Source organism: Manihot esculenta, chromosome 1 (genome assembly GCF_001659605.2).
Source record: "Manihot esculenta cultivar AM560-2 chromosome 1, M.esculenta_v8, whole genome shotgun sequence".
In the NCBI taxonomy this organism is placed as follows: domain Eukaryota; kingdom Viridiplantae; phylum Streptophyta; class Magnoliopsida; order Malpighiales; family Euphorbiaceae; genus Manihot; species Manihot esculenta.
The window spans coordinates 35079048-35104203 of NC_035161.2; the positions used below are offsets into that span (position 1 = coordinate 35079048).

The 25156-nt window shown below is 34.2% G+C and overlaps 5 protein-coding genes, 2 non-coding genes and 1 pseudogene across 13 annotated transcripts; 6 read left to right on the forward strand and 2 right to left on the reverse strand.

Moving 5' to 3' along the window:
• The first annotated feature begins 19 nt into the window (after positions 1–19).
• Positions 20–4527, forward strand: LOC110618777 (serine/threonine-protein phosphatase PP1 isozyme 2). 2 transcript variants are annotated; one of them, XM_021762132.2, is made up of 4 exons: positions 20–508; positions 2384–2943; positions 3021–3236; positions 4075–4527. In XM_021762132.2, the coding sequence occupies exons 1-3, from the start codon at positions 301–303 to the stop codon at positions 3192–3194; spliced, it is 942 nt and encodes a 313-aa protein (XP_021617824.1). In that variant the 5' UTR covers positions 20–300; the 3' UTR covers positions 3195–3236; positions 4075–4527. The 2 variants fall into 2 exon arrangements, with proteins under 2 accessions (XP_021617824.1, XP_021617743.1); XM_021762051.2 differs by having other exon boundaries at positions 21–508; positions 3021–3242.
• On the forward strand, positions 4429–6397 carry LOC110610337 (annotated as a pseudogene).
• Positions 5280–5352, reverse strand: TRNAV-UAC. Its single transcript has one exon. It is a non-coding gene; the product is annotated as a tRNA-Val (tRNA).
• A 306-nt stretch (positions 6398–6703) lies between the features above and the next one.
• LOC122724481 (pentatricopeptide repeat-containing protein At3g46790, chloroplastic) lies at positions 6704–9073 on the forward strand. Its single transcript, XM_043959450.1, has one exon. It carries the CDS (start codon positions 6929–6931, stop codon positions 8900–8902), a length of 1974 nt encoding a protein of 657 aa, XP_043815385.1. The 5' UTR covers positions 6704–6928; the 3' UTR covers positions 8903–9073.
• Positions 9074–9993: 920 nt separating this feature from the next.
• On the forward strand, positions 9994–12984 carry LOC110610347 (thymidine kinase a). The gene is made up of 4 exons (XM_021750229.2): positions 9994–10491; positions 11852–11996; positions 12224–12345; positions 12519–12984. The coding sequence occupies exons 1-4, from the start codon at positions 10169–10171 to the stop codon at positions 12790–12792; spliced, it is 864 nt and encodes a 287-aa protein (XP_021605921.2). The 5' UTR covers positions 9994–10168; the 3' UTR covers positions 12793–12984.
• A 78-nt stretch (positions 12985–13062) lies between these two features.
• On the reverse strand, positions 13063–16790 carry LOC110619120 (WEB family protein At3g02930, chloroplastic). 5 transcript variants are annotated; one of them, XM_021762641.2, is made up of 15 exons: positions 16658–16790; positions 16429–16516; positions 16296–16342; positions 15752–15841; positions 15591–15644; positions 15385–15462; positions 15219–15287; positions 14982–15140; positions 14784–14910; positions 14604–14638; positions 14289–14378; positions 14087–14191; positions 13783–13965; positions 13483–13592; positions 13063–13379 (listed from the first exon to the last, which is right to left on the reverse strand). In XM_021762641.2, exons 1-15 carry the CDS (start codon positions 16691–16693, stop codon positions 13304–13306), a joined length of 1347 nt encoding a protein of 448 aa, XP_021618333.1. In that variant the 5' UTR covers positions 16694–16790; the 3' UTR covers positions 13063–13303. The 5 variants fall into 5 exon arrangements, with proteins under 5 accessions (XP_021618333.1, XP_021618250.1, XP_021618173.1 ...); XM_021762558.2 differs by having other exon boundaries at positions 14604–14665; XM_021762481.2 differs by having other exon boundaries at positions 15385–15495.
• A 102-nt stretch (positions 16791–16892) lies between these two features.
• Positions 16893–16966, forward strand: TRNAV-CAC. Its single transcript has one exon. It is a non-coding gene; the product is annotated as a tRNA-Val (tRNA).
• Positions 16967–20484: 3518 nt separating this feature from the next.
• On the forward strand, positions 20485–24803 carry LOC110619585 (methylsterol monooxygenase 2-2). Of its 2 annotated transcripts, XM_021763206.2 has the most exons (8): positions 20505–20642; positions 20813–20886; positions 22053–22190; positions 22579–22724; positions 22898–23017; positions 23118–23330; positions 23430–23510; positions 24492–24803. In XM_021763206.2, the coding sequence occupies exons 4-8, from the start codon at positions 22660–22662 to the stop codon at positions 24577–24579; spliced, it is 567 nt and encodes a 188-aa protein (XP_021618898.1). In that variant the 5' UTR covers positions 20505–20642; positions 20813–20886; positions 22053–22190; positions 22579–22659; the 3' UTR covers positions 24580–24803. The 2 variants fall into 2 exon arrangements, with proteins under 2 accessions (XP_021618821.1, XP_021618898.1); XM_021763129.2 differs by lacking the exon at positions 20813–20886 and having other exon boundaries at positions 20485–20642.
• The last annotated feature ends 353 nt before the right edge of the window (positions 24804–25156 follow it).

Consider the following 25156-nt stretch of genomic DNA (forward strand, 5'->3'; position numbering starts at 1 on the left):
AAATTCGGGCCAATGGTTGGTCAGTTCAGAGTTTGGTCCGGTTCTGGCAACAGTGGACTGGATAAGTGAGGGATTAGTCGGCTCTGTACCATCAAATCGAATAGTTTCATGGAAATAATCGGACTTTTGCAGGCACCCTGTTTTGTTAACATTCTTTAATGCCACCCAAATTGTAATAAAATAAAGAGAAATTCAAACCAAGAAAAAAACAAAGCTCCCCTTGTTCTTCTTCTTTGCTCATTTTTTCAATTTCTTCCCCTTCCTTCTTTTTCATCCAACAATTTCTTGAAGTCGCTTTCAATGGCTCACCAAGGTCTGCCTTCCATTGACCCTGCCGTTTTGGACGATATTATCAGTCGTCTGTTGGATTTTAGGCAAACTAGAGCAGCCAAACACCAGCAGGTTCAGCTAACTGAGAATGAGATCCGCCAACTCTGTGATGTGTCTGCGGAAATCTTTCTTCAACAGCCCAATCTCCTCGAGCTCGAAGCCCCCATCAAGATCTGCGGTACTTGCTTTTATTTCCCTTTTTCACTCCTCAATCTCTTGTTTCTTTTTATTGCTTCGTTGGGCGAGATAAGTGTTTAATTAGATAGAGTTGTGTTGTTGCGTATGACATAAAAACTGATACTTCTCTCGTTGTCGCCTTCAAGTTGGATTTCGATATTTCGCTAAACTTTGAGTATTTGTGGATTGGAAAAATGACTGCTTCTTGATTCAACAAGCTAGGGATCCATGGTGAACTTATGGGGGAGGTTATCATTATTGTTCTTATTATTATGGGTCAATTAGCAATTATTGAGGGTAATATAAGGGAAATCCAAAACTTTATGTACACAATGGCAAATAATACAAGGAATGAAAATAGATGGGCCAAGTACTGGTGAGTAGATCCTAGGTTTTCTGGGTATTAATTCTGACTAATGCAATCGCAAGACTTGGTAAGTCTTGGACTGCAACTCACAAGTTGCTGGTTTTAACAGCAGCTTAATGCAAAAATGCCAAGGGCAAGACTGTAACTGCAGTTCCTTTTACAGGCCATGGCGCTTCTTTCATTTGCTATTATCTGTGATGTTCTATTAAGTTCCTATATAGAACTGATGACATGGTGAATATGAACTAGCTACTCTTCAGTTGTATACTGTTAATGTAATCTGGGGTGTCACTCAACGAGTTCACCAAACTAGCTCATCTGTGTTGTTAAATATGATTAGCATAATTTTATTTTTCAGTAGACTCCGAGCTCTCTTTTTTTTTCTTCCCAGTTATATTTTTTCTATAATTTCCCAAATATACATGTGTTTATGCTTTTTTTTTCCCCTGAAAATTTAGTTCTTGCAATCCATCATAATTATTCATAGATAAATCTCACATTTGGATTGGTCGGTCATCATCTTTCTGTATGGTACTATTAGCAATTTTTAGAGGTTTTTCTGATCATATGAGGTGATTTTGAAGTGTTGAAACTGAAAATGATGGTTCAGAACTTTTTTTAAGTGGATAATATCTATTGTTAAGTGGCTTGTGCTAGTGTAGCCTTATAGAATTCTTTTTTGCTGTGGCTGTAATTCTTGTTCTTGGTGATCTCAGTTGTATCACTCTATCATGGCTATATTGTGAGTAAAGCTTATTTGTGTGGAAGTTGGCCTCTATTCTGGCAACAGAGTGAACATGGAAGCGGGAGGCATGGTATAAAAGTATAGTATATCTGCGAAGCGAATTGAGTTATACAAATTCTTAATTTTTTTTATTAAATCTCACAATTTACTCCCTGTTATTAGGCTGGCCGATCAACTACACTAGAACAATATATGTGATAGGATCCAGAACATAGTTTAAACTTGTCAAAACATTGTGTCTAGCATTATGCTACCTCTTAAATTGTCAAAACATTTTCCCATTGGTTTTGGAAGGGAGAACTATTCCAATGCATATCACCTTGAGGAATGGAGTCTCTGGAAATCATTCATGCTGCATTATATCCTTCATGTTGTTTGTTGTCAGAGTTCCCCTGTCAATATTGTAACTTGCCAACAGTCCCTGATTTGGGGCTTAAAAGTGGTTTTACAATAAAAGTTTTAAGTTAGATATTAAAGTGCTTTATTTAGTTAAAATATTGCTGCTTCATGCGTTAGCTGTGACTTTCTTTTGCTGTTACATCTTCACCTAAATTGGAAAAATTGTTTACCTTCAGGTGTAATTTGAACAAATCATAATAGTTATGCCTAACTTGACTTTTTACTGCAATGCCCTTTTAATTTTGACATCTTACATATCTGAAGAGAACTCCTCATCACTGTTATTATTATTATTTTGTATTCTCGTCCTTCAAGTTGTGCTTTAATAGTTATTTATCTTTTTAGTTATTTTTCTTTGGATTCAGGTGATATTCATGGGCAGTATTCTGATCTTTTGAGGCTTTTTGAATATGGGGGTTTTCCTCCCAGTGCTAATTATTTGTTCCTAGGCGATTATGTAGATCGTGGAAAGCAGAGTTTGGAAACAATATGCCTTTTGCTTGCCTATAAAATCAAGTACCCTGAGAACTTCTTTCTTTTGAGGGGAAATCATGAATCTGCATCTATTAATCGAATTTATGGATTTTATGATGAATGTAAACGCCGATTCAATGTGAAACTTTGGAGAACCTTTACGGATTGTTTTAACTGTCTACCTGTTGCTGCTCTTATAGATGACAAAATATTGTGCATGCATGGAGGGCTTTCCCCTGATTTAACAAATTTGGATCAAATTAGAAATTTACCCCGTCCAACTGATATTCCAGAATCTGGGTTGCTTTGTGATTTACTTTGGTCTGATCCTAGTAGAGATGTTAAAGGCTGGGCAATGAATGACCGAGGGGTCTCATACACTTTCGGATCAGATAAAGTGTCAGAATTCTTAATTAATAATGATATGGATCTTGTTTGTCGTGCCCATCAGGTAGGTTAACCTTGCACCTGTTGTCACTCTTTTAGCTCAATCAGTTTATGAGGATGCCCCTTTTCTTTCTTTTTCAGGTTGTCGAGGATGGATATGAATTCTTTGCGGACAGGCAGCTTGTTACAATTTTTTCTGCTCCCAACTATTGTGGTGAATTTGATAATGCTGGTGCAATGATGAGTGTTGATGAAACCTTAATGTGCTCTTTCCAAATACTTAAGCCTGCAGATAGAAAGTCCAAATTCCAGTGAAAAGGACGTGTGCTATCTTGATTCCTGCATACTATTGCTAACGTAAGGGTAATAAATTTTTTTGCATTTTTCCTGCCATTTAAAGGGTTTGCAGTTTTTCTTATTAAGGTCCATCATAATTTCAATGACAAAAGATGCATTAGTTGGTTCATGTGGTAATGCACATCCTAGTGTGTATGGATCTTTTCCTATTTTTATTTTTTGAACTGATCTTAATGTGTAGATCAGGGATAAGCTATAGTAATTTTTTTTTTGTGGGGTTCTCAGTCTCTCTCTCAGGTTCAGCAACATATATATTTTTCACACCTTGTTTGGGAACTTTTTTGGAGGGAAAGAAAAATAAGAGAGGAAAATAGAAATGCTAGAAAAGACATCTTCCTCCCCTTGCTTGGATATTCGGGAGGAAAATTGCCTTTTTTAAACGGTGAAATATCCATTTTGTCCTTCTACTCGTAATTAAAATAAGTAGTTACAGGTATATAATTGTCATTTCATTTATTTTTCCATCCGCTTTCTCTTCAAATTAGAGAGAGTGAATAATAACATTTTTTATAATATTTGTCACCTATTATTTTCTTTTCCTCTCTATTTCCGTTCAATCCAAAGATAGAAGAGGAAAATATTTTAATTTTCTTCTAAATTTTCCACTTTCTTATTCCAAACAGTCTTAATGACTAGAGGATGATTTATGCCTTCGTGGTTCTGTGGAAGTCTGTATTTAGGAAAGCTACTCTGTGCTGACATACCATTAGGTTTCTACTTCGTTCATCTTTGTCAAAATGATCATTTGATTTGTTCACTCTAACTTTCCTTTATTCACGTTTGTAATCTATTCTAATTAGCCATTTTGTTTGCTAATCTGTTAACTACATCCTTGCAGAACTTAATTATCCCACATGTGATTTGAGAAACATTTGAAGATTGATATTATAACCTCAGAACTCCAAACTTGAGGTGGTGTGCAAATAGCAGGTCGTTTCTTACGTTGAGGGATGAGGGTAGGAGTCTATTGATAGTTTTTGGAGGAACACTCTATTTCCTTCGGTATGGAGGTATCCCCTTTTAGTGCAAGGGCACAGGCCATAAGTTTATCCACTTCAATATTTTTATTTCACAAAAATTGTGATGCTCGTGTAAATACATTTTTTTGCTGTAAATGATTGCATTAGTACGCTACTGAGATTGCCCTTTCATGAGATTTTCCTTTTAGTGGATGAAGTTTGTGCTGGATCATATGGATCAGGTACAAGTCAACTTTCTATTGGCAGTCCAAGACTCGAACGAGACTTGCCTGAATAAAAACTCAGCTCGTCAGCGTTTGTTTTCTCCTTAATTTATTGCTTGAAAGAATTTTAATAAATAAACTTGAAATATTTAAAACTCGATTGAATTTATTTCCACCAATCATATATAATTTTGAAATATCTTTTATTTTTAAGTGAAAAATGAATTACTTTGTTAAAAATATTTTTTAAAAAAAAATATTTCCACGGAAATTTATTTGTCATATAAAGCTGTGTTCCTGAAATAAATTGACCCTTGTACTTTTTTATTTAGTTTTTATCCAATGAGTATGAATCATGTAACAATGGAAAAAGTTATTATCGTTAGATTAGATTTTATATAATTTATCTTTTTTAATTAATTTATTGTAAACTATTCACTGTATTTGCAGTTTTGAATTGTAAGTTTTTTTCTTATAAAAAAAAAAGATATTGATAAACCTGAGAGCATAAAAAGTTTATAGCTAGTCTGACAGTTCACCGTCAATATAAATAAAATGACAAAATGAGCAAGGCCTTTTTGTTCAAAGATTAAAAAATTCATTAAATCCAATTAATTCAGACCTATAGGAATAGGAGGTTTAAAGGTTCTTTTGTTTTTCGTAAATAAATTACCAAATAATAATAATTATTTATTATAAATATAATCTCATAAATATAACTATTTATTTTTTTATTAAATTAATTACACCAGAACAGTTGCGGCGCTGTTAATCAGAAATCTTAGTCACCGGCTGTTGGTATGAAAGGCAATAACCTCATACCTCGCCTAGAATATAATTTCGACAAAATATAAAAAACTTGTTGCTGCCCAGGATCGAACTGGGGACCTTCAGTGTGTAAGACTGACGTGATAACCACTACACCACAGCAACTGCTTGTTCGTGATGTTGCCTCTTCAAAAATCTAGATTTATCGGTACTTCGGCCTCCGCGATAATCCGTCTCCAAGCTCATGAAAGATGTCGAAGGCACTTGCAGGTTATTGTTGTTATTTCTGTTTTCTGTTCTACTGCTTTCAATTTCCTTCATATATACCACTTCTTTTTATCAATATGATATGGAACTCATATCTTCAATTTTGTTGGATTTCAAGAAAAATTCAGTTCAGCCATTTTTGGAATTGAAGAGAATGGTTTCTTAATTATGATTCCGTTGAGAAAAATATTTGGCTTCGTAGCATTTTTCCTTTGCTTGGCACCGGCTAAACGCTCTACTTCTCATTCAAGACTCAAACGTTTCTTTTTCCTTTTCTTTTCCTTCAATGGTTTGATGTTATGTGATTATGTATTATATGGGTTTAAACGAGGACTACATTTTTGTGGAAACCGAGAAGGAATTAAAGTGATGATGCTACTAACTGTTATGTGAACATTATTTTAAAAAATCAATCCACTGAAATTGAGTTTCTGAAAAAGTTGATGAACCGTTAGTTCTTCAATTGACGATGAATAAATTTGTGTTAACCTTCAAATTGTCGCAGTGGTCGACATGGGTTTGTGGTGGCAATAACTGGCGTAGAGAACATTGGAAAAGGGTTGATTCGAGATAGAACAGGATTTGTGACATTCCCAGTGAAGTACCAGTGTGTTGTGTTCAGACCGTTCAAAGGAAAGATTTTGCAGGCGGTTGTTACAATGGTAAACAAGGAATTATGCTTCTCTCTTAGACAATTACCTATCAAGCTCTTAATAACATTATGAAATTGTAATTGCAGATGTCTCAAGTATGGTCAATGAGTAACTTTTCAGAATTTTGGCAGATGGGATTTTTTGCTGAAGCTGGACCGGTTCAAATTTTTGTTTCAAACCATGTAAGTATTGAAATTTACTTCATTGATTCTCTTAGTTGCTGTATTTTCAAAACACAAAAATTAGTTGCTATATTTCAATTTGATCAAATTAAAGGTTATTTCATCTAATTTTTTATAAGTATAGGAGAAATAATAATATTATTAAGTTTAATATAGATAACGAAGAATTTAAATTAATAAAAGTAAATTATATTATTAAGTTTAATCAAATAAATAACTAAAAATTTCTTGAAATTTTATAAAACAATAGGTATATATATTTTCATAGAAATATTTTGATCATCCTTTAGATTTTTCTTAGAAAGGTAGCGTGAAACGGGAGCAATATAGAAAAAGCAGTGAGTATGGGATCAATTTTGTAAGTTTAAATAAAATTTGAGAGGCAATTTGTAAAATATAAATATTAATTTAAAATCGATTTAGGTTTAATAAAACATACTAATAAAAACAATGTGATGCGATTAAAATGTCTTTAACCTATCTGGGTAGTCGCATGAAGTCCCAAAGCCATTATCATTGGCCTGAAATCTGTCGAGTAGTGAATAAAATCATCTAACCAAAGTAGAAATCTTCTCTGATACAGCGAGACTCTGTGTCTCATTCTTTGAAGCGGACGCCCATAATTTATCTTTCTTCTCAATGTGGGCTTTTCACTCTCCTCAAATCACCCAATCACCTTCCCCCCATGCCACTCACTTGCCTCGTCCCTCTCCTAAATCACCGATCTGCTTTGTGAACTTAAACCCGGCAGCCGCCGTAACCGCTGCGACCTCCACATCCAATAATAACGAGCTAATACAATCTCTGTGTAAGCAAGGCAACCTAAAACAAGCACTTAAGCTCCTCTCTCACGAGCCCCAACCGACCCAGCATACTTATGAGCTTCTAATTCTCTCTTGCACCCACCAAAACTCTCTCCTTGATGCTCAATTGGTTCATCGCCACCTCCTTGCAAATGGGTTTGATCAAGATACTTTCTTGGCCACCAAACTCATTAATATGTATTCCTTTTTTGGGTCATTACGTGATGCGCGCAAGGTGTTTGACAAAACTCAAAAGAGAACAATTTATGTTTATAATGCGCTCTTTCGAGCGCTTACTTTGGGGGGTCATGGAGAGGAAGTGCTGAGCTTGTATCGCAGGATGAATTCTCTTGGTATTCCCTCAGATAGATTCACGTTCACTTACGTGCTTAAAGCTTGTGTTGCATCGGATTGTCTGATATCACTGCTAAAGAAGGGAAAGGAGATTCATGCACAAATTTTGCGACGTGGGTATGAGGCACATGTTCATATTACAACAACTTTGGTTGACATGTATGCAAGGTTTGGTTGTGTATCCTATGCTAGTTTGGTTTTTAATGAAATGCCAGTGAAAAATGTGGTTTCTTGGAGTGCTATGATTGCTTGTTATGCAAAGAATGGGAGACCTTTCGAGGCATTGGAGCTTTTTGGAGAAATGATGCTTGAGAACCAGGATCTGTGTCCTAATTCTGTGACAATGGTTAGTGTGCTTCAAGCTTGTGCTGCTCTTGCAGCTTTGGAACAAGGGAGGTTGATACATGGGTATATTCTTAGGAGGGGACTCGATAATATCTTACCAGTTATTAGTGCCCTTGTTACTATGTATGCAAGGTGTGGTAAGCTTGAATTGGGGCAACGGGTGTTTGATCAGATGGATAAGAGAGATGTTGTTTCCTGGAATTCACTGATTTCAAGTTATGGGGTTCATGGATTTGGAAAGAAAGCTATCCAAATTTTTGATGAAATGATCCGTCAAGGTGTATTGCCAAGTCCCATATCGTTTGTTAGTGTTTTGGGAGCTTGCAGCCATGCAGGACTCGTTGAGGAGGGGAAGATTTTGTTCCAGTCAATGCATAAAAAGTATGGGATATACCCTAGCGTGGAGCATTATGCTTGTATGGTGGACCTCCTTGGGCGAGCTAATAGGTTAGAGGAAGCAGCTAAAATTATTCAGGACATGCGACTTGAACCAGGGCCTAAAGTTTGGGGTTCTCTCCTTGGATCCTGTAGAATTCATTGTAATGTTGAACTTGCAGAGTGGGCAAGTGCGAGGCTTTTTGAGCTTGAGCCTACGAATGCTGGGAATTATGTTCTTCTTGCTGACATTTATGCAGAAGCTGGTATGTGGGATGGGGTAAAAAGAGTGAAGAAGCTGCTTGGAGCTCGAGGACTACAAAAAGTACCCGGTCGCAGTTGGATAGAAGCTAAAAGAAAAATCTTCTCATTTGTGTCCGTTGATGAGTTTAACCCACAGATTGAGCAGCTCCATGCTTTGTTGGTGAAACTATCAACTGAGATGAAGGAGAAAGGCTACGTGCCACAAACCAAAGTTGTGCTCTATGACCTTGATGCTGAGGAAAAGGAGCGAATTATATTAGGCCACAGTGAAAAGCTAGCTGTTGCCTTCGGGCTTATCAATACAAGTCATGGAGAGCCAATTCGGATCACCAAAAATTTAAGATTATGTGAAGATTGCCATTCTTTTACAAAGTTCATTTCCAAGTTCACAAATAAGGAGATTCTGGTGAGAGATGTGAATCGTTTTCACCATTTCCGAGATGGAGTTTGCTCATGTGGGGATTATTGGTGATTATATGCAATAATAATTTTTATTTTTAATTATTTTCTTCTAATAATAATAGGTGAGAATTTTCATAGGAAGAGAGAGAGAGACAGAGACAGAGAGATGTACAGTAGCAAATACCATGTTCTCTAGAGAAGTTACATTTTTTTCAACAGAAGCTTTTGTTCAACCTTCCAACTTTGTCTTAAACAACTTTCAAGTGCTTCTTGATATGTCAGTTCCAATGACTTGGAAGTACACGTTCACTCAAGTAATTGTAATTCTTCACAAAAGTATACTGGTGTATATGCTTGTTATCCAATTCACTTCCATAAAAGAAATGGGGAAAACTCGTTTCTCTTGTGGAGAATTGTAGGTGGAATTAGGCTACACAGTTTGAGCAGGGTGTTAGTTACTGGGATTATGCATTTTTGAAGCAGAATTCAGCAACATCATCAAAGTGATGCGAACTGAATCCTAAAGGTCGACCACAAGGTAAACGCACATGTTTGTAATATGCTCACCTTTTGTTTGAAGACATTCCATCCCAGATAACAAAATTCCTGAATGATTTAGGGAATATTTGCGAAAATGATGTTGAACAATACAGAGAGCTCCTAAATCGATTTCTCATATTGGCAGCTTCTTCAAATACAAGGCGGGCTTTGGGTTGAGATAAGCCCAAACCTGTCTGTTCTTGTCAAATTGTTATAGGTCATATAAAGGACATTAAATAGATTCAATGTATTATGATAAAACAACATTTACTTTAAAAATACTGAATAATCTTTCTTATATGAGTAGAAGTCTTAAGCCTAATAAATTAAAATCTTAAGTAGATCAACCAAAAAAAAGGTTAAGGAAGGGATCATCTTGGTGCACTCTAATTTATTTTCGTTTATTATAACAACAAATATGCTTGCAAAAATCTATAAAGAAATAAATTCTGTTAATAGATTTTCTTGAGGGAAAAAAGGAACGAATAGTATGCGAGATGAACGGTCCAGATAATCTTCCATGAGTGAGTCCTACTGGGAATATTTGTAGACAACACAGCATTAGATTGGGACATGACCATACGGTCGCTTTGGTCAGGTCAAGGCGTAGAAAGCAGTAGCAGTTATTCTTCGTCTATGCCTTTTTCACTGCAAAAACCCTAAACCCTTCTCTCTCTCTCTCTCTCTAAGTCTCTATCCCCCCAATCCTAAACCCTAAATTTAGCAAGCATGCTAAACTCTTCCCTCCACTAACCAAAAGGTTCAAATCCTATTACCTGGCTCTCTCTTTCTCTCAATGTTAACTACTATTTCAAGGATGAAGTGTCTAATGTCCCCACCATTTTCACCCATTGCCAAGGCCGCACCTTCTGCCCTTTTCTTCTGTTTATCCTCTAAATCCAAATTTCTTTCATATCCCACTACTCTCACAAGTCCCATTTCTCTACTCGTTAAACCTCTTGCTATCCCTTCACTTTTTCCAATTCATAATCGCTATATCCATTCCAATTCCAAGGCCTCTCTCTCCTCAGGTGAGATTCACGTTATAGTGGGCCCCATGTTCGCCGGAAAAACTACCACACTTCTCCGTCGTATCCAGTCCGAAAGCAGCGATGGCAGGTTTGTTTTATCTACCTATTCTTTGTGTTGACTTTTTTTTTTTTTTTTTTGTTAAAAGCGTTTTCTCTTTCTCTTGTGTGTGTCTCAATGTGCTTTTTGGTGCTCTTGTTTGTTTTTTCTTATGAATTTTGATTTTGCTTTACTTCTTTTGCGCTGTTCATAAAGTTGCATTAGTGTGTGCGTGTGTATATTTATATATCAGTGAGTAAAAGCCAAATTTGTCCTGAATTGTTAATGTGATTGCTGGAAATGATCTTAATTATTATTTGGGCATCATTATTTATTGTTGTTGTTTATTTTAGTTAAATGGGTGAAATTTTGTCAGTCTTATTGGATGATGGAATGTGATCATCACTGGTTAGATATTGCCAGCTTTAAGGTTGAAAGTATGCTTCAGTTGCATAAAACGTTAAAAGAACTTTGTTTTTTGGGGAGAATGACTAAAGCTGTGAGGTTGTTTTGGTGTAAGGGATTAAAAGTCGATCATGTTACCTATGCTTTTCTGTTGCAAGAATGTATATTCAGAAAACAGTGCAGGAAGAGGAAAAGAGCCCATAGAGAAATAGTTATGTTGCGATATGAATGTCTGAAGACTAAGTTGTTGATTTTGTGTGCAAAATCCGGTGAGTAAAAGGCTGCATACATGTTGTTTGATTTGGCGATGGGAAAAAGCTTCATTTTTTAGAATGCAATTGTTGGTGGATGTGTTTAAAAGGGACATGAAGAAATGGGGTTATATTTTATTATGAAATAAGACAAAATGGTCTGACACCAGGCCAGTATACATCTGCATAAGCTTTTAGAGCAGTGCATTTGGAGCATGGTAAGCAAGTCCATGGTGTCATGCTGAAGTGATATCTAAGAAAAAAAATGCTGTAGTCAACAGTGCTCTCGTAGATATTTACTCCTTCCTGATAAACTACTAGATATTTATTCCAAATGTGCTGACCACATAAACTACTAGATCTTTCTTTAATAAAAAAAAAAAAAAAAAAAAATTCTTGCCATGTTAAGTAATTACCTTATTGTATGGTTGTATATGATTAACAATACAGGTATGATTCAGTATATTGCTATTGTAACTTTTCTCCTTGGCAGAGATCTAAGTCAGGATTTCTTGTTTGACATTGCGATTTTCCTAGGCACTATGAGATATTCCATTCTAATATTGTTCTAACCGTGAGGCTAATTTTCTGCATGGAAATCTTGTATGATTTTTAATTTGATTTGAGCAAATTCAGTGAGAGATGGTGTTGATTTAAAGCATTATTTGTTGTAGAATTTGAAATATGTTAAATCTTCAGTGAAAATATTATTTTAAGATTCTTTTGTTTTTTCTTTCTATACATTTGTTATGCAGAAAAGTAGCAGTTATAAAATCAAACAGGGATACAAGATACGGTTTGGATTCAATAGTGACACATGATGGGGTGAAACTGCCGTGTATGGCACTGCCTAATTTGTCATCGTTTAGACAAAAATTTGGTGCTGATGCATACGAGCAGGTATCTAAATTGAAAAATCTGATGAACTGTATTATTGAGAATGATACCTACTGTCTGTACTCCTAAAAATAATAATAATAAAAAAAACAGAATGATGTTTAATGCATAGATTCAATCAAGTCTGAGTCTCATCAAGTATTTAGATTTACGTGTATGTATTTCTAGTTTCAGTAAATCATTTCTGTTAAAACCACTGTGACTAACTCGTGATCAGCACATGGTGACAGCTGGATGTGATTGGTATTGATGAAGCACAATTTTTTGAAGACCTATATGATTTCTGCTGTGAAGCTGCTGATCATGATGGAAAAACTTTAATAGTTGCTGGTCTAGATGGTGACTATTTGAGGTATATGTACAACCTATTGTTTTCTTGTTTTAAATGAAAAAAGAGTTTTATACTTGTTATTAATTGTCCTTCCTCCTTTGGAAATCTTGCTTGCTACTTAAAGTTTGTTGCTTAGAATCGCATTACATTATTGTCAGAGCTCCGTTTGATGGTGGATTAAATCTTTTTGGCAGGAGGAGTTTTGGTTCTGTACTCGATATAATTCCACTTGCCGATTCTGTAACTAAGTTAACTGCACGGTGTGAACTTTGTGGAAAACGTGCTTTCTTTACCTTGAGAAAGACAGAGGAGACTAGGATAGAACTCATTGGTGGAGCTGATGTCTACATGCCTGTATGTCGACACCACTATGTCAGTGGACAAGTAGTAGTTGAAGCTTCAAGAATTTTACTAGAATCTCAGAAGGCTGAATGTGGCCTCCATGTGCCTGCAATCGCTGAATGTTAAATGATGTTAAAAACTGTTGATTATCTACATTTACCATCGTAAGATTGTAGCACACTTGATTGCTTTCCACGACAGCGGAAGGGGGAGAATCAGGGAGCATCGATTGTCTGATTTCATGTAACATTGTGCAAAATAGAAAGTGTGTGCACATTGGATTGATCCGTAATTAAAATGATTTGATGGTCTAGTGAATGATAGCATCAAATGTACAGCTCCCCGAAATAAATTAATTCCAAAAGGAAAAAAGAAATTGCAAATTATTCGTCCAAATAAAGAGCAAATGAACATTATGCATCCACTTTATATTGATAATTAAATGATGTAGAGGGTTCAACATTTTGTTTCCAACCGGCTGGCTGACTGAACTCTGAACCCCAGTATGGCATAACAGTACAGAACCTATTCAGAACATTCTATTAAATTGTTTCTATCTGGCAACGCCTCAAAAGTGCAATAAGACAAGTATATCATGGAACTAGTGAGAGAAAGAGCAACTTTGTGACCTATGTTTTCACAGTACAGTCACGGAACCATCTTGCTTCATTTTAATGAGACTGCTTTCAACGTTCCTAAGCACTGGTTTGTAGCTGCAATGCAAAGCATATAAACTTGCATTTCTAGTTACAATGTAAAAAACTTTACCTTCAAATTTGAGATAACAAGGGAGAGAGATTGAGAAAGGAGACTTACAGGCTTGCAAGACCGTTATATGCTTGTATAGCTTCTTGGAGTTTTGCTGATAGCTGTAAGACCTCAGATGACAATGCTTCTGATCTGCTCTGTTCTTTTGCAAGCCCACTCTACAAAGAGAAAACAACCTCTGAGTGAATCGCTAACTGATGAACTGAAAGTCACTATCTACTCAGGATCATGAAATAGGGAATGGTTCTTTCATCTTGCAAATTGTGAAGCTCAAGAGACACTGGAACAAGAGCAAAGAGAAGTATCAGAATTCTTTGGGGACAACAGCTCCTAACCTCAAAAACTAACCTTGAGGGAAATAATTTCAGTTGTATGCATCCGTGAATCAATCTCATTTATCCCATTGCTATAGCGTTCTGTGGAACTTCCCAGGTTCTCTCTACCACCTGAAGAAATCATATTAGCCTGTTCCATTCTCATCGTAACAAGGACTCCATGAAGCTCTTCATTTTGCTTAAGACAGTCCTTCAACTGTACAAGGGTATAATATATTTCAGAGAAAAAATATTTATCTGAAGAAATAAAATTCAACAAAATATGACAAAGTAAAAAATATTTATCGAACTAGGCTTTCTGACTCTACAGATATTACCTGATTCTCCCACTGCTTTGCTATGCTTGTCGCCTCTTGATAAGAAGAAGAGAGATTAGAATTTTCCTCAAATAGCTTCTCTATCTCATTAGATTGGGAATCAATCTGCAAGCAAAATTACTAAGGTAACTTTGAGATGCCACATGAGTCTCTAACTTCCATTCATATTACTGCAAGAGAATCAAACAAGCGAGGAAAGCACCTCCATTAGAAGCTTCTGTCTACTGCTCTCCAATCTTTCAACCGCTATGGCCATATCATGCAACTGCTTCTGAAGTTTCTCCTTTTCTTCCTGCAAAACATATATTATCCATCAAAACAGTGATCGGAAATCTTAGCGCCCATTCTGCAGTTGATTAACAAGGGTTCAGTAAATAACAAGAAATTATTTTGGAAGGGGATGCTGATGAGAAGGAGGTAGACTCGGCAAGTATAATTGAAAGTCTTACACACATATCACAAATAGAAAATATGGAGTCCAGACTAATGAACATAACAACCACAGACATTCTCTTACCATTGAAAATGCCTTACGAGCTACTTCTGATGCTTCTGCATTGCACAAACCCGAGACAGAGACTTAGAAAAGCAAATGAGAACCAACAAAGACAACAGTGAATGGTTAGCACATGATTCTTTTTGCATGACCACATAGTATAGTGACAGCACTTGCAAGGCAGCTTTTGGAGAGGCGTACCAGGGGCTCTTCTGGATATAGCAGCAAGTTTCACTTCCAATTCCTGTTTTTCAGATGCAAGAGTAGAAACTCGATCTTGCTCCTTTGCTAATCGTTGTTGCTCTTGTTGCCTCAATAATGACTCTTGCTATAAGTTCTGATCAACATAAGAAACCAATAAAAAAATCCCAGCAGAGAAAAAAAGTTAGCAATTCTAACCTGCAAAGTAGACTTTAAACTAGCCAACTCCTTTTCCAAGCTTTGTACTTGATCCGCTGAAATACCAACAGATGTTAGTCCACCAAATATATTACTATTCATTGCTTGTTGCTGTATGGAGTTTAATTCCACTCTTAAATTGGCTGCGTCTTCCTCAGCCTATTCAATATAGAAACTAAATGAGAATATAGAAACAGCTTTGCTACTATATAAAATAGCCGGAATGTGCATCCATACTCTGTATTGTTCTTCTTCTGTTTCCTTTAGACGTTTCTTGAGGGTGCGAAGCTTGGTTGAGAGGTCCTCCTACACTAAAATATCAGATGTTTAGGATGAAGAATGAAAGAAAAGCAACATATATATAGCACACAAACAAACAAGTAGAAAGCTAATAATTGCTTACCCGTGCAACAACTGCTGCATCTTTCTCCAAGCCAACATCCTTGAGGGCTTTTGTTAAAGATGGTAGAGTATTCTGTTCCTGTAAATCACAACCAAAAAAAAAAAAAAAGAACTGAACAATGAAGTTTAGTTCAGAAACTCTTTTGCCAAACATGCAGTATGAAAGGGGAGGGGAGGGAAAAGAAGAAAAGGAAATAAGGCAAATACCAGATAATTAAAGCGATTCTGTAGTGATTCATTCTCAATATCTTTTGTATGAATCTGAAGCAGTGGGATAACTGATGTGTGAGCTTGATGGGCTCTATCTAAAAGTCATTCATTGATTAACTACAAACACAATACATATAACCAGCATCATAAAATTATACCTTCAATGATAAAATCTTGTTGCTTTCCTCCAGATCTGCATTCTTTTTCTGCAGAACTTTCAGCTGAGACACTAATCCACTAACGTCGGTCTGCACAAACCATTAAAGCTATAATAATATACACACAAAAATGCTAACATGATTATGTCTATTGCTTGGCTGTTCAAATTAAATTTCTTTGCAAACAATACAAATCATGCTTAAATAACTGAAATAATTTCTTTTCGTGTGCATGTAAAAACCCATAATAATGGCTTAATTACCACGAGTAAACTATTTAACAAAAAGCTTAAAGCATGAACCAGAAATCCTAATGTTTTCCTTCTACTTTTCTCCTACATTGTCACATCAATGAAATGAAATATCACATTTCTGCACAACTAGATCTACAGACACTTTCCAAAAAAACACCAGAAAATGCAATTTTTTTAAATTGTTTTGTTATTACTATCATGTCAAAAATAATTTTAAATTAACTTTTAATATTTTCTAACTACTGTAAGAAAATCCCCTCAACCGCAGCTCCAAGGAGAAAATGTCCCACCTCAGAGAGTCTGTTTGTGCTTTCTGAAACTTTTATTCCTATATTATCTGCGGACAAATATTTAAAAAGAATAAATAATGACAAAATAAATGCATCAATCGAAACCAAAACATTCTCTAAAAAAGAAATAAACCATTAGGGATTGGAGCTTTGGTGAGACATGGTCCAGCAGATGTTTTGTTCAATCTCTCAGCTGCTCTCTTTTGCCTAATCTCTTCCAACTGCAAGGCACCATATCCAATCAAGAAAAATGAAAATGAGATTACTTTAAATATTAATTTAAAGAAGAAAAAAAACACGGATTCATCATGCATGCACATGCATGCGTACATGCAGATGGTGATTACTGATTAAATGAGTACCGTTCGTCGACCTAGAGAAGCGTGACGAGCTTCCATGGCGAAGAGGAAAGCGAATTCCGATATACTGAATTCTCTCCCTCAGTTTATTCCTGGACCTGGATTTGGAATTTTCTCTGGCAGCACAAGATTTCCCTCTAAAAGGAGGGAGACTGCATAAAAATGGCAAAAAAAAATGTAAAAATAAAAACATTCTTCTTTTTGATTCAAAAAGATGTGTAGGCTTTAGATCGTCCTAGTCTGGGTGGTGTAGTTGGTTATCACGCTAGTCTCACACGCTAGAGATCCCGGGTTCAAGCCCGGGCTTAGACATTCACTTTTTACTTTTCGAAAGTTTTTTTTTTCAAATGTAAAATAATTATTACTCAAATTCATACAAAAAAATATGACTATTTATAATAATTCATAAAATTATATTGATAATTTTATTATTGATATTTGAAATGATCTACAGTAGTGCCTAACTACTTTTTTTTAATTATTGATATAGAAGAGTATGCGCACATGGAACTTTAGAAGTTGATGTCCATTTTTGTCTCCCCTGCACTTGCTTCATTCTCCAACAATGTCAAACTCAATCATTCATGGATTTAAAATTTTTAAGGAATCTTTTAGATTTTTAACTTCCTCACCATTTTAATTACTTTACAGCTTATAGATATCCTTTCCAAATTATCACACAGCTAAGCTAAATTTGGCCAAGCATCTTCCCATTATTATTGGTTAGATCCTTATTTGGGTAGGGCAGGGTAAACCTAAGGCTTTCAATTCTTCATTATTTGGTTCATCAACAATGCTTATTAACCACGCAATCATAAAAATAATTAAAAATTAAGGAACCCCTTTTATATTTGCTTGTCCTTGTGGAAGAAACAAGTGTAGAGAAGGAAGCCTGAATTAAGCTGCCTTATTTTAAGTCTGCAAGTATGAGTTGTGGTCGGATATGCTCCTGCATCCCAGGTCTTAAGCGCAAAGAAAGCAAGAGTGAAGACTCGGATAAATCTTCCCGTCGTAAATCTCGTGCAAAGGACGAGAGGAAAGGGGATACTTCTGCTGGGATTCCGGGTGATCACAGTACAGAAGGCAGCAGCCATCAGGGAACCACCACTGCTTCCAGCAATGATGCCATCGGAGCAGCTGCGGTAGCAGTGCATGTGTCTGCCATGGAAAGTAGCGGCGGTGATGGGTGATGCTACGTTTCAAAAGTGGATGAATTATCTGTTGGCTTCGTTTCTTGTTTGCTTATTGAGCATATTCTTTGGTTACTGCTCCTTTTTTTTTTTTTTTCCTTCTCCTCTTTTGGATTTGAGGTTGCTTTTTGATTACCCATAGTGGATGTAGCATTTTGTGGTTGAATAATCTGCGACTGTAAGCTGACATTTAATTATTTGATGGATATGAATTGTTTGTTTGTATTTTTCGTTGTTGATTTTCTTAAGCAGATTCAAGTTCTCAGTGGGTCATTCTTCATATTCATTTGGATGTTGTGAAATGATGAATGATTAGGAGGAGAGGAGAGGCAGCTAAGTCTTTGCAACAGCACAGAATTAACAGCAAACCAGGAAATGGATTTGCCAGATAAATTCAAAAAGTGAATTTAATATGTTCGATGAAATTAATCTGATATCATCTTACTATAATTAAAATTGGAGGAGGAGAGAAGCATAAATGCAAACAACCATGAAATTTAATAAATCTCAATTGAGCGATTTAAATTTTTTTTTTTTTTTTAAAAAAAATTGTCTGCCCTAAAGTGTAAATACTTCTGAAAAATTCTAAACATATTAAAATTATTTTTAATTAAAATATTCTCTTTATTTTTTTTATTTATCACTTTAGAAGTTTTTTAATTTTAAATAAGTGATGTTTTGTTATTTTAATAAGTAATTAAATATTTTTATTTAGAAAATTAACCAGTATGATAAAATTTATAGTTGATTCTTCTATTTTAAAAATATATTAAAACATCATTAACGTTTTAAAAAAATATATTAATAAGTTTATTTATTAATTTTAATTGATAAATATTATAAAAATATTTAAAATATTCATAATATAGAGATTAATTAATAAATTTTTAAAAAAATTTAAAAAATTAATTAATAAATTTTTTAAAATTATAAAAATTAAATAGTAAAATATTTCATTGTTAAAATTAATAAAGAGACTAATTAATAAATTTTTTAAAATATTAAAAATATTTTAATATATTTATTAAAATAAAAAAATAATTAATAAATTTTATTATATCATAAAAATTAAATAATAATTTTTTTATTTACTTTTAAATAGCGGAGTATTTCAATTCTTTAAATAAATAGACATTCAAATTGAAATATAATACATTTTTTTATCTCAATTTTAATTAAAATTTAGTATATTTAATATTTTTCTTTATTGATTTGCGTAAAGAAATCTTAAATGATAAAATCGAGGGTGTTGGAGCTAAATATTATTAGTTGCACATTTTATTTTCTCAATGCATTTTATGGGATAAAATCATTTAATGGCCAACTTTCTTTCATTTAGAATAAGTAAGATTATGTATGGTATTATTATTGGAATTGTTGTCACGGAAAATAATTTCTTAAATATAATCATTAGGAAATATTAAAAATTATTTTGATATAATTTAATAATACAAATATTAAAATAATAAAACAGTTTTTAAAATTATTTTTTAATAATATTTAAAATGATTTTATTTATGAAGTTTTTTTTACTCAGTTTTGCATAAATCTCAACATAATTCAATAATTAATACCTATTCGTTATTCATGTAGCATTACATGAAACAAAAGCCATTAGTTTCAAAACTATGTCCAAAAATCAATACTTAAAAAAATAAATATATAAAAAATATTTTATCATTTTTTACTTTAAATTATGTGATTTTATTTACATTAAAATAATATTTTATAATATTATATCATTAATCAAAATTTAAAATATTTTAATACTAATTTATATTATGAAATAATAATTTTATCATATTAAACGGTTTTTTTATTTAATTTGGATTTTTATTTTTTAGGAAGTCTAATTTGAATTGTTAATACATGAAAAAAGAGATAATAATATGAATAAAGTCATTTCTTGGATTTTTTTTTCAAAAGAAAAAGAAAGGAAAAGGAAACAAAGTGTTGGTTAGATGGGATATCAGCTATGGGTAGGGCAGGCTTTAGGCGCATCCATGATCATTGGGATACGTTTGGTAATGGGCATGTGCATGCACGTAGGGAATAATTAAAGTTATATGTCACGTATGTAACGTTGGATTTTGGTTAGGTATGATTTTGAATTGGATCCTACTCAAAAAGCATTATCCTCTGTCCAATCAAATATCTCTAACTTAAATTTATTATTTTTTTAATTTAATTTTAGTTGTTTTCCCTTTTAATAAAAATAATATTTATATTATTTTATATTAGCGTTAATGATGATGATGAAGTGCTTTTAGCTATTTTTTCATTTTTTTTTCAAAGATTTTTCCAATTCATAGGGAGTGAAATAAAAATAAAAATAAAAATCAAAACTGAAGATTTTCCCAAAGATTTTATTATAATTAATTTTAATTGCAGTTTAGCTTTAAAAATTTTCAAGTTTAGCGATCATTTCAGTATTTGGACCTAAACTTTTTGATTGAGAAAAATTGAAACACTTACATTTATTTATATTTTCCCGCAATTTAAACACTTATATTACTATTAATATTTTAAGCGCTAAAATAAATATTTTGCGAAAGATTTGAGTGAGAAGAGAACTGAGGTAGGTAGGAGTGAGAAATACTAAAGAAAAAGCCCAGAGGCGGATATAATAATGAAAGCCCAAATTCCATTTGGCGCTGACAGTCTGTCTCATTTCATCCCGTGGCTCTGTTTCTGCTTCATAGGCCTCACTCTCACCATCCGCTTCTTTTTCTGCTCCCTAGCCATTGCCAAACACCGAATCTCTCTTCATGGCTTCCCTCGTCGAATCTGGCTGGCTGGTAACTTCTTTTATTCTTCTTTCTTCTATCTTTCTCTAACACTTTAAACCTTTATTTTTCTTTTTTGTATTTCTTTCTCATTGCTCCAGCCTATTGGATCTCTCTCTGTGCGTTTATACGTATTTTGAGGCTAATTTCTGTGTTAATTTCTCATGTTTCGACCGCTCAAGGTTCTTTCTGCATAGGTTTGGGGGAAATGTCAGGCAGATCTTTTGTTCACTGCGAGTAGTTAATTTCAAGAAGCGTTGAGTGCTTTTATTTTCCTTTCTTTTTTTCCTTGTTTCAGTATATAAATTTTGATTGAACTCGCTGCTTGCTTCTGAAGATTTGGAGCATTATCATTTCCTGTTTATTATGAGATCTTCCAAGGATAGCTGGAATTGATTTTCCTCGTCCTCTCAACTTTTCTAATGATTACGTTATTGCTCTAATAGTAATTAGGAATCTGAAACAGTTATTCCAACATGTGCTTTGTTTTCTTTTTCTTTTTCTTTTTCCTTTTCATTAAAATTTTGAAGATACATATTCTTCTTGTTGCTTGATTTCTTAATAGAATGGAATGGATATGAGTTTCATAATAAGATGAGCAGCGGAATGGAGTAATATGTCCCCTATTTAAAATCTAAAAATTTGCAGGAATTAAATTCAAGTGATTTCTCCTTTTGTCTATGACAATTGAAAGAATTCAATCTTTTAAGTTAAAAAAGAATTATTTTTAACAGAAACAGAAATATGGTAAAAAAAAGTGAGATTGTGTGAGAATTGAATACGTTTCTTGTCTTGCACAACTGTCATGTTCATTCGTTTAGTTGCAATTTTATTATTTTAGTGTATGGAAACATATATTTTGAAATTTGAATTGATCAACTAAAAATGAAGTGAAAGTTGAATTTTATTTGAATTTAAGAGAATAAAGTGTTTGGTGTATTTGTATTATTTGATGTACAGTAATTCTCATTATGACCCATCACTTTGATTAAATCATGCTTTGGTGTGATTTTATTTGTAATATAATCAGTCATTCACTATTACAGCTACTGATGCTGTGAACAGTACATGTGCAATCGTCCATCGCATTTCATGACATGTTGAATAGGAAATAAAATAATCTACTTAGAATGAGAATTCAGTTGTGATTGTGTTTCAGCTGTGATTACCATGTACCAAACATGTCAACCAATTCTATGAAACCATTGTCTTCTTTTGGGTTTTGCTATTTTTTATTGTCATTTGTTTTTACTATTTCTGATGTGAATTCTACCAACCATCAACCAAATCAAATTTTTAATTCCATTTGGTCAATGATTTTAGTTTGTTAAATTAGTTGAAGTTGTAACTACTTTTTGTGCTTTTATTGTTCTCAATTATACCAAAAAAACTAACGGTTTTCCTACATTTTTTTTAATGCAGTATTTGATCACACATTTCAGTGACTTTCAGCTGGCATGTCTAGGAAGCTTTTTTATTCATGAAAGTGTTTTCTTCTTATCTGGACTTCCTTTTATATATCTTGAAAGGGCAGGTTGGCTGAGCAAATACAAGATTCAGGTTTGGTTTTTTGTACTTTGCTGTTATCGCTATCCACTGCCGTTAATTTTCTAGTTTGTCAAAGCAAATTATTGTGTTCTGCTACTTGCTTTGACCAGTTTCCTAGCCAATCAATAAGTTGGGATATTACAAATACGCTTTTCGAAACCCTGTTACACTGGGTAGCTTGTTTTCATGACTGAATGCTCATGTCATCTGTAAAAGTCCATACTTGGTTATAGCTTGATTATTTATTTTCTATCAGACTTAAGGAGTTTTGGCTGCATCCATTTTATGCATTCAGAAGGGGCAATCTATACATGCTTCTCGAACCTAGCAGTGCTAGCATCATTTTTTATGTTTTTGCATCTTCTGGTGTCATTACTAGTTGCTTGTTATTTATATGCAGACCAAAAACAACAGTCCTGCAGCTCAGGAGAAATGCATTACTCGACTACTTTTGTATCATCTTGGTGTCAATCTACCAGTTATGCTACTTTCCTACCCTGTCTTCAAACACATGGGCATGCGAAGTAGTCTTCCATTGCCGTCCTGGTATTTTCAGGTTCTTTAGATACTAAAGCTTTTTTTTTAATTGCAAATCCACAGTATCTGATGCCAAAATTTCTATCAATTCAAGTTACCCTTTGGATAACTTATATGTCAATGACTTCGCCTTTAACAAATTTTATTTCCTTTAATCATAATTTCTGGTTTTTATTGTGCAGGAAAGTAGTTCTAACACAGATAATTTTCTATTTCATCCTGGAAGATTTTGTATTCTACTGGGGTCATCGGATTCTACATACAAAATGGCTGTACAAGAATGTGCATAGCGTCCACCATGAGTAAGTGAGAGTAATAATGTTTTGCTCCAGTCTCAATTCTTTTAGCAATATTATCTACATATTGCTTTTAGGATGCACTTAGCGGATATTACATGTGCAGATATGCCACACCATTTGGACTGACATCTGAATATGCTCACCCTGCTGAGATACTCTTTCTTGGATTTGCTACTATTATTGGTCCTGCCATCACTGGTCCCCATCTGATGACTTTGTGGTTATGGATGGTGCTAAGAGTTCTGGAGACAATTGAAGCACACTGTGGTTACCACTTTCCATGGAGCCTTTCCAACTTCATACCTTTGTATGGGGGGTGAGGTTCTTTTCTTGCTTGTATGGTTATCTCTGAAGTTGTGTTTAATGCTTACTGTCATTGTTGTTTGACATCTTTTACTTTCATAAAATCTTACAGTGCCGATTTCCATGACTATCACCACCGGTTGCTATATACTAAATCTGGGAACTACTCATCTACTTTTGTCTATATGGACTGGTGAGTTCATTGGCTTCTGTTGCTTGGAGCACTGTCTTGTTTCCGTATTTTGATTGGATGTTTATCATATCTATGTGTGTGAACCTAAATTATTGCTCTAACTAGTTGGATTTTTGTGGTTAAAGAAGAGGTAATCAGTTTAGAAGGCAGAGCCTCTTCTCTTTCTTGTTTGGCACTCACTCTCTGCCTAATTGGGTTTCTGTACTTGCTCATTTTTAGGTCATTTTCGTGCAGCACTCCTTCCTATTACAAGAACTTGTCCAGATTCACTTTGATTCTTGTTAATGAAAGAAAAACATGTTCCAGTCTGTTGCAAAATAGAAAAACCCATTTAAAAGTTAAACCCAGAAACTTGTCGAAGCGCGTATGAAAGTTCCAGAGAATTTCTAACATACTAAACTAATAACCAGTGATAAATAAAGTGCAATATAAATTATTACTGAAGCATGGGTGAATCTGTCTCTCATTTATTTTTTTTCAACATCAAAAGCCTTATGAAGCTCTAGATTGAAGGGTTTTCTTCTTCTTTTTCTTCTTCTTCAAAAGCCTTGGTGAAATAGGTTCAAATTGGATCCTTATCTCCTATTGTTGGGATTTTGTACATGCTAATTTTAGCGATGCTTGGACTTGTTTAATTTATGTTATAAAAGAAAAACTACCTAAAAAGAAAAGAAAGGAAGAAAAACTAAAGAAGGTTTGCTTGACCAATTGGAATCTTTTTCTGTTGTGCAAGTTAGCGACAAACTGTGCTAAATGTGTTAGTTATGGAACCTTATCTGGTCAGTTGATATTTGTGTGTGTATCGGATTAGTTAAATGTTCTTGGTTCAGTGGGTAGCAATCTCATACTTATCATTTAATGATCTTTACTGATCTGGAAAGTATGCACCATGCAGAATTTGTCAATACAAAAAAACTTTGTCCTTTTTTAGTCATAATTTCCTGTATGTGGAGAATGATGGTCCTTTCTGTTTGATGTCAGGATATTTGGCACTGATAAAGGTTACAGAAAGTTGAAGGCGTTGAAGAATACTGGAGTGGATGATGGCGTCAAGCAAATGAAATATTAGAGGAATTTTTTTTAGAGAAAAAAAATTAGCATGACATGAGAAAATGGGTTTTGATATACAGTGCCTTGTGTCCCCTGCCTTTTCTTGTGTTCAACCGGGCTTTTATGTTTAGTTAATGTTCATGTTACAGCGTGTGGTTATGTAGATCAGCGGAAAGCTTTCTGTGGACATTCTGTATCCACCGGTTCCCTGCATGAAAGAAGTTGATGCCCCATTTTATGCTTCTTCTATTCTCAAATTATGCTTGTATCCAAGAATCCAATATAATGCTGGAGATAATTTTATTAGAATGTCCGGAAGGTTCCTTTCCGCCCACCTGATAGTTTGTGTTCTGAAAAGGACCCACAGCTTATTGGATGCTGTTTTTCAAGGATTTTTTTGAAGGATTTTGTTTTTATCTCCAAAACCAGGATTTCATATCATGATTTGTGTAAGCATCACATTGAAAAAACAAAGTTACATTAATTCTGAATCTCCCCAACTTTGTTTCTTATATGGGAAAAGGGCCTTTTGCAGATTTTGCCGTTGGAAAGTTGAGAGAGACTCTTTGGAGCTTTCTTCCTGTAAAGCGACATCT

Coding starts and splice junctions, on each gene's coding strand:
- LOC110618777 (XM_021762132.2), top strand. CDS start 301: ATGGCTCACCAAGGTCTGCCTTCCATTGACCCTGCCGTTTTGGACGAT. Junction 509..2,383: donor AGCCCCCATCAAGATCTGCG/GTACTTGCTTTT, acceptor CTTTGGATTCAG/GTGATATTCATGGGCAGTAT. Junction 2,944..3,020: donor TTGTTTGTCGTGCCCATCAG/GTAGGTTAACCT, acceptor TTTCTTTTTCAG/GTTGTCGAGGATGGATATGA.
- LOC122724481 (XM_043959450.1), top strand. CDS start 6,929: ATGTGGGCTTTTCACTCTCCTCAAATCACCCAATCACCTTCCCCCCAT.
- LOC110610347 (XM_021750229.2), top strand. CDS start 10,169: ATGTTAACTACTATTTCAAGGATGAAGTGTCTAATGTCCCCACCATTT. Junction 10,492..11,851: donor TCCGAAAGCAGCGATGGCAG/GTTTGTTTTATC, acceptor TTTGTTATGCAG/AAAAGTAGCAGTTATAAAAT. Junction 12,346..12,518: donor CTAGATGGTGACTATTTGAG/GTATATGTACAA, acceptor TCTTTTTGGCAG/GAGGAGTTTTGGTTCTGTAC.
- LOC110619120 (XM_021762407.2), bottom strand. CDS start 16,693: ATGGAAGCTCGTCACGCTTCTCTAGGTCGACGAACG. Junction 15,288..15,384: donor ATGCAGCAGTTGTTGCACGG/GTAAGCAATTAT, acceptor ATTTTAGTGTAG/GAGGACCTCTCAACCAAGCT. Junction 13,593..13,782: donor CTGAAATTATTTCCCTCAAG/GTTAGTTTTTGA, acceptor TTCTCTTTGTAG/AGTGGGCTTGCAAAAGAACA.
- LOC110619585 (XM_021763129.2), top strand. CDS start 20,613: ATGGCTTCCCTCGTCGAATCTGGCTGGCTG. Junction 22,191..22,578: donor TGAGCAAATACAAGATTCAG/GTTTGGTTTTTT, acceptor ATTTATATGCAG/ACCAAAAACAACAGTCCTGC. Junction 23,331..23,429: donor TTCATACCTTTGTATGGGGG/GTGAGGTTCTTT, acceptor AAAATCTTACAG/TGCCGATTTCCATGACTATC.